This window comes from Suillus fuscotomentosus (assembly GCF_016647785.1).
Source record: "Suillus fuscotomentosus strain FC203 chromosome Unknown F5891scaffold_16, whole genome shotgun sequence".
NCBI classification, from domain to species: Eukaryota; Fungi; Basidiomycota; class Agaricomycetes; order Boletales; family Suillaceae; genus Suillus; species Suillus fuscotomentosus.
The window spans coordinates 663,341-681,399 of NW_024539528.1; the positions used below are offsets into that span (position 1 = coordinate 663,341).

Sequence of the window (18,059 nt, forward strand, 5' to 3'; positions counted from 1 at the left end):
ATGAGAGGATAGAGATTGGCCAGTAGCTTCGTTTATATACGGATTGACTGCTTCCCCGAGTGCTTGAAAACGTCCAATGTTCACAGTCGGTAGAAAATAGTGTCCTGGCTCCTTAAAGCGCAAAAGTATGTTAGGTAGTATCTTATGACTATAAAAGGACATGGAAGCCGTTGACAGCTTCCGTACGTACCTAATTTGACTTTATGCGTCTCGTAATGTTGACATGCGAGGGCGCACTTATGTGTGTCGAAATTAATCTTCAAACAGAGGCTGAAACACCTGAGGTAGACAATGAGTTAGCACCCAGCCCTTCATAGGATGACAAAACATACCTTCTTCCTGCCTCCAACGTCATCCTGCGTTGGCCCAAGTTCAGTGCCGATGTCTTCAACAAGCTCAAAGCTTTCAGGATCATCATCCGCAGAACGCATAGTTGAATCTGCATCTTCCATGTTGGTAAGACTCTGAGATGCAGCGAACTCGAAGCCAACTTCTTCGCCCTCTCCTTTGAGCATTTCCGTTAGTTCATCCTGGTTCATGTCCTCGACACCCAGACCAGATGCGCGTATCACCTCCTTGTCTGCCTGAGAAAGTTGTGAAAGGGGATAAAATAACGGAGTCACGCACATCCATACGCTGCACGGCTTTCATTGGTTTCTTTATTCTCGGTGTTTCACTTCGCTGTCTCGAGCTGCCTTTACCATCATCGCTCGGAGAAGGATGTTTGTGTGTGTTGTGTTGAGTAGAGTTTGACGATGGAGGTGCGGCTGAACCACCGTATTGCGAGGTAGATATGACAAAAAGACACTCTGACTCTTCGCTTTCGACTTCGATGAAGAGAGGGGCCACAGAATCCGTGAACCGTAGATCTAGGCAGAGACCCATGGATTCCGCGAAAGCAATTATGGCCTGTCAGATAAAAAAAGTCAGAGACTGTAAGAAGTGAACGTTAACTGTGGTGACACACATTGAACTCTCGCAAGTGAAAAGAGATGATAGTTGGGGTTGCATAGACGTCATAGACATCGAACTCATCCGCGCTGATTGTCAGCTCTGTTGATAGTTGAGCTTTACCTGATTTGGGAGATAGATATGAGCCGTCCACCATCTGGATTAGGCATCCCCACCTCTAGTGTCAATAGAGGACTCGAGGCTCTTGACCTCAACGTCGGTGTCTCCAAAGGTCCATACAAGTTGAGGATTGCCTTTCGCCCCTCGAGCATTTGGGAAATGCTCCGTTATGTCTTTTATTGCGCGTGGACCTATTGTAAGATGGGATTCAGTCGAAGGGTCTGAGGTACCCGGTGAAAGCAATGATGTAGGGATCAAGAGTTGCAGTCGGTGAGTCTTTACGATGCCTGCGGAGACTTTTACATGTCTGTGCATGTGGAGTAGATTTCATACATACCATGTTTACAGTGCAATCGAATAATCAATCTGCTCTCTAGTGTATCCTGGTCCTCGTCTGGCTCATTCTGGTCATATAGATCCGTTGCTTCAACGATTATAAATTCGCAGCGTTCCAGTGTCTTCTCGATAGTTCTATGTTTAATGATGGAAAGAAATGTCTATGTTTCTAAACAGTCTGTCACGGAACGCGGTTGGGCAATAAAACAGACATACCTTAGCGAGAAACTGTCCTTTCACGTCCTGGACATCGTCTTGTGCCACGCCATCTCTGAATTTATATCTGGAAAAGAACCTGCGCCCATACTTGAAGCAACAGTATGCAGAGAGTGAAGAATTAGTTGCGCTTAAAGAGAGCTGTTCTGGGTTTGCCGATATGACAACATCATCGCCATATCTCGACAGACATGTTAGTGCCCTAATGAACGCTGGAACCGAGTGAGCTCTGTAAAATGCAATATTAAGGTTGGAGCAAACGTTTGAGAGCGGCAACACTGAGTGTCGCCTGCATGCCAGTGAATTGCGACTGGTGGAGGGCATGTAGGAAATGGCCGGTCTGTGTTAAGTCTGCGCAGACTCCGCCTCAAAGTCTGGAGGACACGTCTGGGCAGAGTCTGGGGAACACGTCTGGGTGTGTTTTGCCGGCAAGTTCCGGGTTATCTGTTCTGACATCATCACTCCCGCCATGATCGGATCTACGTCAGCCACCCCCGTCAGTGGCTACTCACCCCCAGTGAAAACCGGACAGTGTTCAGCCACCCTTGTGTCACGCATCAGTAGGTGCAATCAATGACAAGTCCGGTTGATGACATCTGCAGAACGGCACCTGGAATATTTGGCAGCTGTGGAGCTGCAGTCGATGATATGTTGTCTGTGGGCACGGCGGGCAACGTGGCGGGGAGAAGATGATGGCGGGATGGCGGGAGGCTGACGCTAGATTATGACATAATATTACGGCGAACAGAACCACTGAGTGACTGAGTTCATCTTTTGATAGACTTCCCGGCACTTTCCGGATAACTGCTGGCGGACCCATCCCCAGACTTTGACACAGAGTCTGTGACTTATCTGTATAGACCTCACGCAGACTGGCCAAATCCCGCACCTTCTGGACTGATGAGTCAAGAAGTCCTAAGTACGGTCAATTTGGGGCGCTACTGGCGGCCGCCGCGTCGGTCACGGTCGGTGTCATTCGCACTCACGTTCATCAAACGCTCATTATCTTTTTCTCGCAGGCTCTTTTAATCCTTCCTGGTCCTTTGGACCATGCCACCTCCGGTGAAATTAGCTATAATCGGTGGAGGGCCATCTGCTTTTTATGTAGCCTCGCGCCTGCTCTCTCCTTCCACTGAAGGATCCAATGTCTCCACCACTGAGGGTACACATGTACGACCGACTGTGGGCATCTCATGGTCTCGTCCGCTATGGCGTTGCACCAGATCACCCAGAGGTCAAGGTGAGCTGGATTTCTTCATGTATCACTAATCACTGAGGAGACCCTTAGAATTGCGCGAACAAATTCGATGCTACTGCAACTGACCCGCGTTTTCGTTTCTTTGGAAACGTAAATGTCGGGAGCATGCCCCTTCATTCTATTCCTTACGTGCTTCGTTTACCCCTAACCTCCATACTCAACAATTACTACTCCCACTTACTGTTCGCGATAGGATGTACTATGCCCACCTTGACCCTGCAATCCCTCCATCTGTTTACTGCATACCTGCATTGTCCCTGGTCCATTGGTATACACAACACCCATCCCAGCCGCCACCCCCCGCGCTTGACAAGATAACACACCTCACATTAATTGGACAGGGAAACGTGTCACTGGACATTGCACGTATTCTTCTGACTTCCCCCTCTGTACTTCGTCAATATGATGTACCAGAGCATGTTCTCGAAGTTCTCTCCCACTCTACCGTCAAGCATGTCTCCATAGTTGGAAGATGGGGACCTCTGGAGGCTGCATTCACCACTAAAGAGCTTCGGGAGATGATCAATCTTCCAGAGGCATCGTATCGAACCCACTTTACTTACATCCCCATCAGGTGTCGCATTAACACGCCAGCAGCGGCGCACGCTCGAGCTACTCCAGAAGGGATCCAAGAATCAATCAGGATTGACGCCCAAATCCTGGTCACTCCATTTTTATCGCTCTCCCGCTAGTCTTACTCTTCCATCAAGTGCTTCAGCGTTAGAATCAAAGATGGCATGGTCATCCAATATGATGACTGGAAAGTCATCGAAAATGAGGAAGTTTGCAGGGGCGGAGCCCTGGGAAAGGAGCGGGAGAGAATGGGCTGGGACGAGACCTTGTCGTTTATCACTCTCTCGCGCACGCGGCCGTGATACGCTAATCGTGTCGGCGGTGCCTATGCAGGTGGGGGCTTAACATTACTAATTTATATTGGCATATCCATCAAATGCTCGCTTGTATTTCTGTAGTTTACAAATGAAGTTCAAGTTTTTTCAAGAACGGCGTTTGTAGTGAGAACAGTGATGAGCATGAGATGTATTGCAACTACCACCGTGACTGGCACGGGCCTGGTGATTGAGTACTAGGTATACAGACAGCGAAAAGAAAAGTAAGCCGGAGTCTATCTAAACTGTAACACCATAAGACTACAAGGAATTTCTGACGCGGACTGTATTGGAAATTAGCTCATGTAGTAAAGTGGAACTGGACGTTCAAGTGCTGCTCACCTCTTTCAATCTACATGCGCAACACTCAGTAAAATGAATATCCTTGGTTCAACGGATCTTGGGGACCTTCATCTTCATCGGGTGGCGCGCAGTAGTAGAGGCCGAACTGGGAATCCGAGGCGGGGCCATAGTAGGTGGTACTTGTATGAGCGTGTACAGCCATGGAAGACCCGCCTGCTGTGAGGTCACTTGTGTATGAATATGGCTCCTCTTGGGCGGGCACTGGCAGCACTGCAGATGATGATTGCAGGAACGGCTGGCTGGTACTAGGGCCTGCGTAAAGTGGTCTAGTTAACTCCTGCATCGTCTGAGGCACGTATATTGGATCTTCTGGACCCACTAAACCCAACTTGGTTCTCAAGGTATGGCTACAAAATTACAAGCATGGTTTTGTCACATTCCGGGTCCGAGTCAAGACAGCAGAAACAACTCACAGTCCTCTGTGATGAAGATTTAAAAACCGCGCCGGTAAAGCCTCCTTGTGAATCGGGAGTGACAATGCACGCGTTACGGCTTCCATGTAGTAGGCCTGGCGCGAGGCGTATATTTCACCGTGGAATCGCCAAGTCTTCTTAGTAGAGCTCGGGATAACATCTTCTACTATCTTGTCGATTCCGTACTCCACCTGAAAATAGTGAACATCATGTACACAAGAGTATCTAAGTCTATGACTCACCCCGGCCGCAACGTGTGAGAACATATGAAGTGTCGTCGTAGTGATCTCCTTCAGGAACGCCTGCTCGCGCAGTGGCGTGTAAGGACTGCCGTATAGATGGTTGATATGGATCTTCTCCACGATTGGATTCGAAAACACGAGCAGGGTGACATTCTGTCCATCGACCCTCTCACCGTGTAAAAAATATCGCCATCGGTTGGCCTCGGATGAATCGAGGAGCATGAGCCTGCGATTTTGCATGTAGGTCTTGCGGGCCTCATCGCTCAACGTGGTGTCCTTGGGTTCGATTTCGAACTCTCGCACCAACTTCTCTGCAATCTCCGCAAGACTATTGCGAAACTGCGAAACAGGGTTGGTCAGCAGGATGCCAAGTTCCTTTGTCAATGCTACATCTGGCGTGTCGCATTAGTAGCTGGTGATACAGTATGATGGCGGGGTACATACTAGTCCCATACATCGAATTGGCTTGATTCAGAACTTCATTGAGGTAAGCGTCCCTGCATTCGTCCGTTTCATTTTGCGGCCAAACAACTGTCGTTAACAGATCCATCACCAAGCGCTTCCGTGCCCATTTGACGGTCGGACGTTCACCCGGGGGCAGATCCTTTAGGGCCAATTTTTTCACCTCTTTCTGGCCTCCGCAGTTGTCTGAGACAAAACTTCCAGATCCAATTGAAGGTGAGTTATTCCGCACGACGCCACTCGTGCTGCTAGTGCGAGTGTAAGGCTGTAAGCGGTGCGATGAACGTTCTGAAGACGTCAATCGCCGCTTGGGATTTACGGGGTCGTAGGGTATGGGTTCAAAGCTGTCGGACGGCTCGGGAGTAGTCATAATGCTTCAAGGAGAGGGACTTTGGAAAGCTGACTCGGAGACTCACCGTCTGGCAGGCGAGTTGCATTTTAAACAATGGAGTAAAGCGAAATATAAGAAATTCCAGAGTACGACATTGTCACGCTGGTGACTCTCCAACGCGTGTGTTCAAGTTCAAGGCGTCACAGTGCATCTGATAGAACTTTATCCCAATGAAGACTTGGACGTCACGGTGCACATGTAGTGCGTTTGACTCACAGACTCAATGGACTTGAAGAACCCCAATGATAACTGACCAACTTCATCATTGCGATATCGTTTAAAGCCGGAGTCAGTATGTGAGGCCTTCATCGTGATCATGACGGCACATGGTCCTGTGCGTGAAGAAGATGAGTACAAAGTTGGACAGTGCAGAAAACCATAATGTGTGTCGGAAGAAATTAGTGAAGTTCAAAGGTTCATAAAAAGCAGAAAAAAGTCAAAAGAGTCGAAAGATCGTTCGATTTGGGCAAAAGTCCTCTGATTGCCCCGAAGCGGACTGAGAAATGTACACCCTGGGTCGACCTTTGTACGGCTGGGCGGCTGAATCTGTTAATAAGATCTGAGAGTGGTGGTCTAGATGTATGTAACTTACTAGTCAGTAGGTCGAGGACACTAAACGCATGGGGAAACATTTCGATCAGCATTCAGTTGCTTTCGTGACTTACTAATGATAAGAATTGCGGTGTACGATCGAGCTGCAGCATATTTTAAATTTCACAACTCCTATATTTAATGTTCGTGCCCCACCACGCCTAAGACTTGCTTCCAATTAGAAGTTGTCGTGAGTAATAGAACCGGGTTCTAGAATGATTGGAACGTGACAGACGTGACTGGCAATGAGTCTCTTGACTCGGAGTCTATTCTAAAATGTTACTTCATGTCCCAGAGTGCGGCGGTACTACTAATAGCCACGGTGTTGCCGCTGAGGTGAATCAAATCGAGGTTGCGGGCGTTTATCTGTGGCGCCGCTTGGATCCTGAGTGACACTACAACGCCGCAGCGCGGCCACTCTTATTACTAGTACTATGTAATGAATCGGAGTACCAGATGTGACTCGGAACCTATGAATGGATGATTTTTCCTTGTGCTAGCTTTTGATCCACCCTTGCAAGTGACAAATTCCGGTTGTAAAGTGGGCACTGTGTGCCTTTCATTTCTGGTCCAGCAATTTATGTAATTCGACAAATAAATACGATTGTTACAGTGCAAAACTACATATAGACACATGTAATGGTAGATATCGCGACTGACTAGAAAAAAATCATAGGGACAATACACACTAATATTATCACAGCGCAGCTGCTCGTCAGATTATTCATCCAACGCACAGCCTGACTCGCAGGCTGAGCGACTGCCATCAGATCCAAAAATAGAACTATCATCATTATCATCAGAGCTTTCACACCAAGCCTGGTCGTGGTCGTTAGGATCGAGTTTACATCCTTTATGCCCTATCACCGTCACTCCTCCAGCATGGAGCATGTGTCTAAGGGAGCCAATTTGCAGATCAAGGCTATGGAGATCTTGTTGGGACAGCGTCGTTTCATCTTCGAGAATGGACTTCATCAAATCTAGTTCGTGAGAGCGAATACGTTGGTATCGCATTCTTGCGGAAATGGCTCGGCGAGTGACCCGGGAAAGCTCGAGCATCCGCTCGTTGACATAGTTTGCGCCACCAGAATTGGACTGAGTGCAGTTCCACTTTGAACATGAATTTACATCTCAAATTAAAATCCGCATTATCATGATGAGATACTCACGGTTGTTTTCAAAATTTTGAATCTCTTCGTTGGCAAGTTGCAATCCTCATCACGGTCACCGTCTTGAAATAAGGCACACTGGGCGGAGCGCTTACGATGACGACCGTGAAAAACAAAGCTTTTTTGCATAGTTGCTACTGAGCTACCCACTTCAGCTTGTGGGGCAGGCGCACCAGTAATATGAGTAGTATTTGGGTTCCACGAAATGGGAGAGCTGCTAGACGTAACCAATATGGGAGTCGAGGAAGGTTGAAGTTGCCTGGAGTATAAAACATGAGTGAACGTGCTGTGAACAACCCAATATTAAGTCGACAAACCGAGGCTTGCTGAGGGACGACCAATCACTCTTCGATGGCGAACAAGAGATAATAGAACTCATTGCTAATGGTCTGCGTTAGTCTGAACACTTAAGCGATTCTACCTCGGTAACACCCGGTTATCAACGCCATGCGTTGGACTTACTGTAAGTGTCAATGGGAGGAAAAAGAAGATAAAACACGCCAAAATGAGCCAAAGTTCGGAAAGGTCAAGTGACGAAACAAAAGATACAAAGCCCAAAATAGGATGTGAAAGTCACGGTAAAGCCTAGGCTCGTGACCAGCCGCGTATCATACTACCACGAATACTCGAGTGGTGTAGCCACTTGAAAATTCGCTACAGCCCTCCGGGCATCCAGGACTCCAGCTTTTCTCTCGAGTCAGAATACCAATTAAATATTTAGGTTAAGCAAGGTTTCTGCGACGCAGGCGGCAATTCTCAAGTCAAGATCCGGTTGGCTGCCACGGTCCGTCATATAGTACTTATTAATATTCAAATCAAACAAATTGACTTTGCGACCTACCTTAATCGCCACTTGGTCAATCGTTTGCTGGTGTCCAACCGTGATTGGCTTGTGTAACTGTCTGAAGCTGCTGGTGACCTGGCCCACGAAATTTCAAAGACAGAATCTTGACTCAGCTGCTGTCACTGCGACCGCCTCTGAGTCCAAGTCAACTAGAGTTGCATCTTATTAGCACCTCCAATAAGCGCATAAATGCGCCTTGGAGGATCTCAGGCTCTTTCAAGTTGGATCGTCGTCCTTCTCTCAGGTTTGTTTCTGTTGATGGTGTCGTGTGGTGCACCGGGTTGCTCTTGGGAGAGGGCAACAGACACCCGTGGACTGAACAGACACCGTGCATCCTGTCATTCATACAAGAAGTGTAGTGTTCTCGCAACTCAGAAGAGACAGGAACGCGCCAAAGATGCAGCGGTATCATTGCTTGCAGGTTTATCTCACCGCTGCGGCGACCTGCCGGCGAATCCTTCACATGTGAGTCCTTGCTACCGTTGTTCTCATTAGTCACTCATGCGACCTTCAACCTTAGATAATGGGCCGTCCGAGACCAATTGCTACCCGCAGACCGTTGGCACAGAGGCAAAGGCAAGCGTCTGGCGCCCGCATCATCGATACCTCCAATCTTGCCGACTCCCAACACTCTATCGACCAAGAAATTCCACAAAATGATGTTGATGTTGAGATGGAGGACGGATTTGACTTCAGTTCGTCTCTCTTTTAGTAGCATCTATTTACCTTCTTTTTCTGATCGACTCGTTTAGATAAACCGGCAGGCCATATAAGACGAATACCAAGGTCTTTCGATAACATCGAGCACTCAGAGGAAGACATCAATTACTCCGAGTCAGGTCAGAGTCCGTCAACTCAAAATTTGGTTGCCCTACCAGCCCAATCTCGAATCCGACGCGTCCTCCTAACACTCAGAGACATGCTTCAAACCCCTTTCAACACGTTTGGCCTCAGCCGACTGTACCCCCGTCGTCCTTCTTTCGAGCCAGACGGATTTGTTCCGTCCTCATTGCTGGGGAGAACATGTCCGACCGCTGCTGAAGATACTGACTCTTCACCAAGGATCTTTGCTCCCCCATACCCCTTTCCCAATATGACAATATATCGCCTCATGTCGTGGATGAACTCCGGTACCACTCGATTATCGGAAACTAAAGTCGCAGAGCTTGTTAAAGATGTGATGCTCGCGGAAGATTTCGACCGCGAACACCTTGAGGGCTTCTCGGTGAAGCAGAGTTTACGAGAACTGGACAAGGACGAAAGAGGGAAGAAAATCACCTTTCCGGACGACTGGATCGAGACCAGCGTCACCATCAACATTCCAACAAAGTCAAAGGAAGATGCCCCTAGGCCTTACACCATTCCCGGATTCCACTATCGCCCTCTCGTTGAGGTTATACGCTGTAGAAACAACAATACTGAGAGGAACAAAGAAATGCTCCTGACTGTATCTAAAAAGTTGTAGGTCGTGCGTTGCCTAGTCTGCTATACTTGAAAGGACAAGTGCGTTCGACCCTAAAGGGGAAGCAGGTGCAGCGGAGATCTAGAGGTACGCGCTTCAGCGAAGCGCGAGAAAGCGCAGGTGCGCGCAAGGTACGAAGGCGCGGGAACGCGCGCGCGTATTAGCGCGAAGCGCGGGAAAGCGCGCGCGTGTAAGCAGAAATAAGAGAGACTAAACTTATGTGAAGATATAAGCAAGATAAAGGATGTGAGATGTGTTGTGCTAATGAATAGATTTCTACTGCGACTTTCTAAGTAGTAAGTACTAGGTAAAGTTGGGTGAAAAGTAAGGTAAATAATAGTATGTACTGCTGGTGCTTATATAGCGCGCCTAAGCGCGCTCATGCGGAGCCGAAGCGCTACCGAGTAGGTATGTAAAAATATATATGAGTGAGAAACTATGATAAAAATAAAGGTGGAACTATGCTAATAAAGGAAATGGAAATATACGCACTAGGGAGCTTGGTGGACAGTGGATGGATGCATCTGGATGGCTGGCGCTATAGGGCGCGCAAGCGCGGGAACGCGCGCGCGCGTATACATCGTGAAGCGTGGGAATGGTGCGCGCATGGCGCGCGTTGCGCGGGAAAGCTGCGCGTCATATAGGAATCACTGTGGACGGTACACAGAGTGATGCTGCGAGTTGGTGCTGTATACTCCCTAGTGTAAAGCGCCATATCACACTATGAGATGCACGAGTCTCTACAACGCGCCGCATTTGCGGATGCTCAGGCAAGGGCATTCCATCTTTTGCCCTTCAAGTGCCTGTGGAAGGATCCTCTAGATGGTCATCAAGAACGGATGTACGACGAACTCTACACTTCTGACGCTTGGCTGGAAGCTCAGGATGATCTTCAAAAATTGCCAAAGGATCCCGGATGTTCCTTGGAACGTGTGATAGCAGGTTTGATGTTGTTTTCCGACGCCACTCACTTGGCGAACTTCGGAACTGCAAAGGCTTGGCCGGTGTATGCCTACTTCGGAAATCTCACGAAATACCTGCGCTCGTCACCAACATCGGGATCGTGCCACCTTGTAGGTTTTTTGCCTTTGGTGAGCCCACCTAATTGAATGTTCAATAACCACCGCTAATATGGATTATCTGAGTGACCAGCTTCCCGATCACATTAAAGATATTATATGTAGCCTACCTAGAGTATCAAAAACCGGCATGGCCTCCCTTCGCACACACTGCCGCAGGGAACTGTTCCATGCGTGCTGGGAAATTTTACTGGATACAGAATTTCTTTATGCGTATCGACACGGAATTGTTACGAAATGTGCCGACGGAGTAATGCGAAGAGTATATCCTCGGATATTCACCTATTCAGCGGACTATCCAGAGAAGTGCATTTTCTGTTGTGCTCGTTAAAAATATGTGATAGCTCATACATTTCCAGGGCTTTAATCGCAACAATCAAGGACATGGGCTCGTGCCCATGCCCTCGCTGCCTCATGCCGAAAGGCTTATTTAGTTACCTTGGACTCGTGAAGGACATGAAATCCCGCATAACCAACCTCCGAGTCTATGTAACGGCTAAGGTCGTCAAGGCTCGTGAGTTCATCTATGCATTAGGAAATACGGTCGACGGTGCAAAGGTCGAAGACACCCTTGGAGAAGGGTCGTGGGTACCTATCCTGGTAAGTACAACCTGTTGAATATGATCTGCTAAAACTATTCCGAGCAGAATCAATTCGTCGCGAAGCTGAGCGCACTAGGCCTTGACCCATTTCGCATGCTCGTCGTCGACCTGATGCATGAGTGCGAATTGGGTACCTGGAAGGCGCTCTTTACACACCTAATAAGGCTTCTTTATGCCCTCCCTGAGGGTATTCGACTTGTCGCGACCCTCGACGAAAGGTATACGGAGTTCAATATAGGTTATCATCACACGCTAACAAGTTTCATACTTCTCGATCCTATGTTAGATTTCGCCAAGTCCCGACATACGGCGGCGGTGCGATTCGCAAATTTGCAAACAATACTTCTGAGATGAAGAAATTGGCAGCCCGTGATTTTGAAGACATCTTACAGGTCAATTTGCATCAAATTTTTACGTAGGCTTGTTGACATTCCCTACAGTGCGCTATCCCAGTTTTTGAAGGACTTTTCCCTCCCGACCACGACGCAACCGTGCAGTCTCTGCTATATCGGTTTGCAGAGTGGCATGCTCTTGCTAAACTTAGACTTCACTCAGAATCTACCTTGGCTTTTCTGCAAGAAACGTTCAACAAACTCTCCCAGAAGTTGCGAAAGTTTCGGACCGATACTTGCGCTGCCTTTGATACTCGGGAGTTACCAAAAGAGAAAGCGGCTCGTCAAAGAAGGGTTGCTCAGTGTTCTGAAAGTCACGATGTCTCCCCGGAATCCGCAGGGCCCAGGGTAAAAAAGTTCAATTTGAATACTTATAAGTTTCACGCCATGGGAGACTATGTGGGGAGTATTAGGTTTTTTGGGACCACTGATTCGTTTACTACACAGATTGTGCGTATCAACGATATTTCTTCTATTATACATCTGAAACCTTCGTACAGGGCGAGCTTGCACACCGAGCCCTTAAGGCATTCTACCCACTGACCAACAAACTAGACACTCCAGCACAGCTAAGTAAACACGAACGCAGGCGCCGTGTACTTCGACGGGTGGCAGAGGCGTCGGGCATATCCCCGTCCATCAGTCAATCACCGGTTGATCCCTCCTCCCCCGGCAAGCATCATCATATTGCATGCTGTCGAAACAATCCAGTCGCTCTATTCACGCTCCTCCGAGAGCATGATGATGACCCAGCTCTCAAGGTAGAAGTGGAGTCGTGATATTTCAAACACATACTTATGAAGGTTTCCAGAGATTCATACCGAAAATAAAGGACCATGTCCTTTACAGGCTGCGCAAGTTAGACATCAGCTTTTGCGACCATACCTTCACAGATGAAGAGCATAACTCAGTAATCATTCCTAATGACACTATCTACTCCGTCCACACCATGCAAGTGCATTACACCACGTATGACATGAGGCGTGAGTACGACACCATCAACCCTGGGACACATCCCGACGTCATGGTGCTTTCAGGCGAGACAACACCGACGCACCCGTATTGGTATGCTCGTGTTTTAGGTATTTTTCATATGGAAACCTGGCTCAATGACGGGGGCAAACCTGTGAAGCAGCAGCTCGAGGTTCTGTGGGTCAGATGGCTGGCCCCTGTACGAAACCATAAATCCGGCACGAAACACGCACGTCTTCCCAAGGTTGCCTTTGTGGATGAGTGGGACCCAGATGCATTCGGTTTTCTTGATCCAGGGCAGGTGATTCGAGGTGCGCATTTGATTCCTGCCTTTGCTTCAGGTCGTGGTGTCAGCTCTCTTCGCCATGGACGATCGTTGGCGCGTCCTGAAGGGGAGTTAGATGATTGGGAAGTTTTCTGTGTTAGCATGTGAGCAAATACATCTACTCCTGTGATCCGTTGATTCTTAATCTTCGGGACAGATTTGTAGATCGGGATATGTTTATGCGGTATACTCACCTTGGTGTTGGCCATCCGGCCGTGCTGCGCAACATGGTCAAAGATTGTCTCGGGTTCGAGTCACGAGGCGCTACCAACAGCAACGAAGCAGATAGGGACCACGAAAGTAACAGTGACGAAGAAGGTTACGCAGGATACGGCGATACAGAAGAGGAGAGTGATGAAGAGATTAGTGACGACGAAATGGAAGACGGAGACTCAGACGACGGCGAAGGGGATGTGGACGATGATGATAACGATGACCTATCTTTTTAGATTCCCTACGACAGATTGTGTAACATCTTGTAGTGATGTTAAAACTTAACTAACTTGAAGGATTCATGCAAAGCACTCGTTGTATTTTCTCGTGATTGGTGTTAGAGTTTCCCGGAGGTAAAGCTTCTGAATAGGCTTTCTTTCGTTTAGAACTTCTTTGTAGCGACTGGCCAGATCTGACAACCAATCACAGAGTGGCCCCGTATCGGGTATACTAGCCAAACTTCTACAATCACGCCATCTCAAGTCATGCAAATGAAGTTACTCGTTTTTCGACCCTGTGTCTCCTACATCGTTTTTCATGTTAGGCGTTGATGAACCTGGAGGAAGGCCTTAGGACTGTGGCGATTTTGACAGTGAAACCAGAGGGCGTCGACTTGACCAAGGTAAGCGCCCACATGATGAAGATCTGGCCCTTCTTCCTCACTGATTTTTCATTCATCTATACAAGCATTTTTTCGCAGTGTTCACTTGATGAGAAGATTCGTAACTTGCGTACTGAGGCTCACGGGCGATACATAGTACAACTCATGAAGGAACCAGGACTTGGACCAAGACCGGTCGGCTCTTCTGTTGACTGTACCCTGATTTTAGCATTGATGTCTGCTTACAGACACCTGTTTTCACTATACAGCTTGAATCAGTGCCAGGTGCCAGGCGACAGGAATCCTTGATTCATCTCCTCTGGAAATCCTGCATTGCGCTTGTTCAGATTCGGGTCTGTTGCAGCTGACGTATGTCTTTCGAACGTACTCGATCCCTTTGCTGAAATCCTACCATCAGACACAGTACAGCTGCATCTTTGGTTCGATACTCCATGTTCAAATTCGTGATTCTGGTATTCCGTTATCAGATGACTCTATGATGGGCTCCTTTCATACTCAGTCCCAGAACGCTTGCTGAGCACTTTGGGCGTTACGCGCACCATGCGATATAATCCTTCTGTACGCAAACTAAATCAAGACCAACATGTGTGATCTCACTAACTTAACATCTAGCCCAATAGTTCTATCAGATCGGCGATTGACATGTTCAGAACGTTTATCGCACCGCTTGCAGCCTTGCACTCGCACTGGCAGCACGAGTGGCGCCATGCAGCATAACTCACCTTCAATTGGATCTGGAAGGTTTGTCTCAGACAACTGCGGAGGCCAGAAAAAGATGAAAAAATTGGCCCTAAGTGATCTGCCCCAGGATGAACGTCCGGCCGTCAAATGGGCGCGGAAGCGCCTGGTGATGGATCTGTTAACGACAGTTGTTTGGCCGCACAACGAAACGGACGAATGCAGGGACGCCTACCTCAATGAAGTTTTGAATCAAGCCAATTCGATGTTTGGGACTAGTATGTACCCCGCCATTATATAGTATCACCAGCTACTAATGCAACGAACATGGAAGTATGAAGCGCAAAGGAAGAAGCGAAGAGAGCGACTGAAGCTAGCCGACGATAGAGAGCTGATACTCAGGAAGTCGAGAGGGCGAAGGCTATCATTGCTGACCTCGAGGCTGAGCTGCAGGCAGAGAGGACGCGTCTCAGACAGATGTCCTTGGAGCAGAACCACGTCCAGCGTGAGAAGAGTGCTGTGGCTCGTCAACTACAACGAACTGAGGTGGTACGTCCCTTGACTATAACCAGAAGCATTTTAACCTATAAGTTATCAGGATATCGATGATGTCAAGAGACAGCTCCAGAAAGCCAAGCGCAAAAATAATGAACTAGAGACCGAATTGCGAAGTGCGTACAGTGCCATCTCTAAATTATCACTTCTGATTGGCAAGTACAGCCAACGCAACCATCGAACAGCAAGCTCGTCTCCTAGAAGGCAAAGTCAAATAAAATGCAGAGACAATCGATTAGCTGCGGCAAGAGCGGTCTCTTCTTGCAAAGGACCACAAGGAGCTTCAGCGACAGTTCACTGAAGTATCAGAAGTGAGTGTTTCTTCCTGTAACAATATTGGATTGCGCCGACATTTGAACAGCGAGTCAACAAGCTTCGCAATGACTATGCAAGGTCACAGTCATCACACGACAACCGCCGTCATCAACTCGATTCGCATCTCGGTGAAATTGATGACCTCAGGCGTGCGCTCTCCAATCAAGCCGACGAATTACAGCGTAGCGAGGAGGAGAAAAACCGCATGGCCATTGAGAAGACCGATGTTGCACGCACTGTTGCAGCCCTTGAATCCGACCTTAGACGTGTCAAGCGAGATGCCGAGGCGTTTGGACGTGATCTTAAAACTCTGCGAACAGAGAAAGAGAAGCTGCAGGAAAAACACAGGAATGAATTGACGAAAGCTGAGCGAGCCAAAAAGCAGGCCCAGACTCAGATATGTCTCCTGAATGAGCAGCTCAACGGCCAGCATACGAAGCTAAAGACAGCCCAGGAGAAGCTCAAGATCAAGGATTATGGATTTGCTACGTGGGTGACGACTGTCGTACTTTCGTGCTGTATCTTGATGCTGAACAAAAAAATTAGCGATGGCTACCAGCTCGTCGAGCTGAAAAAACAGCACAAGGAGGAGTGCAAAGGCCTTGTCGTCCAGATTCGGTACCTCAAGGCAAAGTTTACCCGCGAGTCTACCTTGCGAGATGATCTCGTATACCAGAAACATTATCTTCTTGTTCTCCTCTCGAACTTTGAAGCCAGGTACGGGCATTTTCTCCATCACTATGCTGTACGTTTATCTTCTTCGACAGTGAGAAGCGTATACTGGCCTGTATATCCTGGATAGGATATCTCAAACCGAAAAACCCACCAGCAATGATGAAGAAGACACGCTCGATAAAGAGCGTTGTGCTTAGTGTCGTATTTATACGGCGTGTGAGGTATGTACCCAGTCATTGATCCCAAGTTTCCGTCTTGATTGATGTCTTTTCAGGCAAGTTAGTGAGGCTTGGAGAGAAGCGAGTTCAAACAAACAAGCGATTTCCACCGCGCTACAAGAAGTCCGTCGTCGAAGAGCCCTCAGACTATCAACGTTCGCTTGAAAAATATCGTACAGTTTGCATCGGAAATTCAGTGTAAGTACATCTCATATCGCCAATCTATCCAGCCGCTAAATCTTTCGATCTCCTAGACTCTTCAACGATCTCTTCGTCCAGTCTGAAAATTCGTAAGTCAATTCGGATTTTATTTATTTTGAAAACGGCTTACCTGTAAGTACTTAATGCGCGCGAGCCCTGAGGCCTAGGATGTACTCCAGCTCGGTCATCTCTAGTTCGAACATCCGGCGCTCCCTTGCCACCCATAGGACCATCATGGCCCGTACGTCATCTGGCCAGACCGGTGGTAACGGATAGGGAGGGAACGGCAACCCCGGATAATAAACTTGCTGGCGCACGCGATGTAGAGACTCGTGTGTCTCATGGTGTGATATGGCAGGTTTCACTAGGAAGTATACAGCACAAACTCGCAGCGTCATTCTGTGCGCTACCCACAGCTATCTCTATATGACGCGCAGCTTTCCCACGCAACGCGCGCCATGCGCGCACCATTCCCGCGCTTCGCGATGTATACGCGCGCGCGCGTTCCTGCGCTTGCGCGCCCTATAGCGCCAGCCATTCAGATGCATCCATCCACTGTCCACCAAGCTTCCTAGTACGTATATTTCCATTTCCTTTATTAGCATAGTTCCACCTTTATTTTTATCATAGTTTCTCACTCATATATATCCTTACATACCTACTCGGTAGCGCTTCGGCTCCGCATGACCGCGCTTAGGCGCGCTATATAAGCGCCAGCAGTACATACTACACGGGAACTACTTTTTCCCTTTCACTTACTAGTTACTACCCACTTACTACTTAGCAGAATATAGTAGAAAGCTATTCCTTTACATTTTGCACTCTTATATCTCTTATCTTGCTTTATATCACTACTTAAGCTTAGTTTCTCATTTCCGCATACGCGCGCGCACTTTCCTGCGCTTCGCGCTAATACGCGCGCGCGTTCCCGCGCCTTTGTACCTTGCGCGCTCCTGCGCTTTCTCGCGCTTCGCTTAAGCGCACACTTCTAGATCCTTGCTGCACTCACTTCCCCTATAGGGTCGAACGCACTTGCTTCTCAAGTAACACAGACTAGGCAGCGCGCGACCTTACAACTTTTACAGATACAGTCAGGAGCTTCTTTTGTTCCTCATTGTATTGTAGTTTCTACAGCGACCTCGCACGGCAGCCCAAACGACGTACATCGATTCCTAAACGATGTCACTATGGTAGCTGCAAAATGAATAGATCACTTACCTGTTGCCTTTCCGTCAACGTGAAACTAACCTCCCGAGGCCTCGGCGCATGTTGAAGAAGGTATCGAGGAATCTGTTGATTATCGATTAGTATTGGTGAGTAGCCGATGTCAGAACATCATCGACGCACCTCATGATTGTGATTTCCGGCTCCATTAGCGTTGTTGTTATCGTTCATAGTAGTACTAGAGAGAGTTTGTATATGAAAGATTGAATCGAATGCGAATGAATACATACTTTCGTTGCGGAATGATTCTGTCCAGGAGGACTGTCCCAATTTGGATAGCGAT

General features: G+C 48.1%; 5 protein-coding genes across 5 annotated transcripts; 2 read left to right on the top strand and 3 right to left on the bottom strand.

The window, feature by feature from the left end:
• Positions 1-252: 252 nt before the first annotated feature.
• On the bottom strand, positions 253-1,918 carry F5891DRAFT_1186347 (Rad9-domain-containing protein; the record flags this gene model as incomplete). The annotated part of the gene is made up of 8 exons (XM_041366680.1): positions 253-279; positions 333-584; positions 628-909; positions 968-1,074; positions 1,128-1,358; positions 1,409-1,568; positions 1,624-1,835; positions 1,885-1,918. 8 exons carry the CDS (start codon positions 1,916-1,918, stop codon positions 253-255), a joined length of 1,305 nt encoding a protein of 434 aa, XP_041228279.1.
• An 849-nt stretch (positions 1,919-2,767) lies between these two features.
• Positions 2,768-3,837, top strand: F5891DRAFT_1215310 (uncharacterized protein; the record flags this gene model as incomplete). Its single annotated transcript, XM_041369299.1, has 5 exons — positions 2,768-2,863; positions 2,912-2,971; positions 3,223-3,422; positions 3,456-3,543; positions 3,592-3,837. 5 exons carry the CDS (start codon positions 2,768-2,770, stop codon positions 3,754-3,756), a joined length of 609 nt encoding a protein of 202 aa, XP_041228280.1. The 3' UTR covers positions 3,757-3,837.
• Positions 3,838-4,135: 298 nt separating this feature from the next.
• On the bottom strand, positions 4,136-5,618 carry F5891DRAFT_1186349 (uncharacterized protein; the record flags this gene model as incomplete). Its single annotated transcript, XM_041366681.1, has 4 exons — positions 4,136-4,478; positions 4,545-4,735; positions 4,787-5,178; positions 5,231-5,618. The coding sequence occupies 4 exons, from the start codon at positions 5,616-5,618 to the stop codon at positions 4,136-4,138; spliced, it is 1,314 nt and encodes a 437-aa protein (XP_041228281.1).
• A 1,332-nt stretch (positions 5,619-6,950) lies between these two features.
• F5891DRAFT_1186350 (uncharacterized protein) lies at positions 6,951-7,778 on the bottom strand (the record flags this gene model as incomplete). Its single annotated transcript, XM_041366682.1, has 3 exons — positions 6,951-7,340; positions 7,400-7,658; positions 7,717-7,778. 3 exons carry the CDS (start codon positions 7,776-7,778, stop codon positions 6,951-6,953), a joined length of 711 nt encoding a protein of 236 aa, XP_041228282.1.
• A 7,604-nt stretch (positions 7,779-15,382) lies between these two features.
• F5891DRAFT_948764 (uncharacterized protein) lies at positions 15,383-16,516 on the top strand (the record flags this gene model as incomplete). Its single annotated transcript, XM_041374826.1, has 5 exons — positions 15,383-15,454; positions 15,505-15,951; positions 16,039-16,175; positions 16,226-16,354; positions 16,408-16,516. Coding segments are annotated over 5 exons (894 nt in total), but the record flags the coding sequence as incomplete, so codon positions are not given.
• Between the last annotated feature and the right edge of the window lie 1,543 nt (positions 16,517-18,059).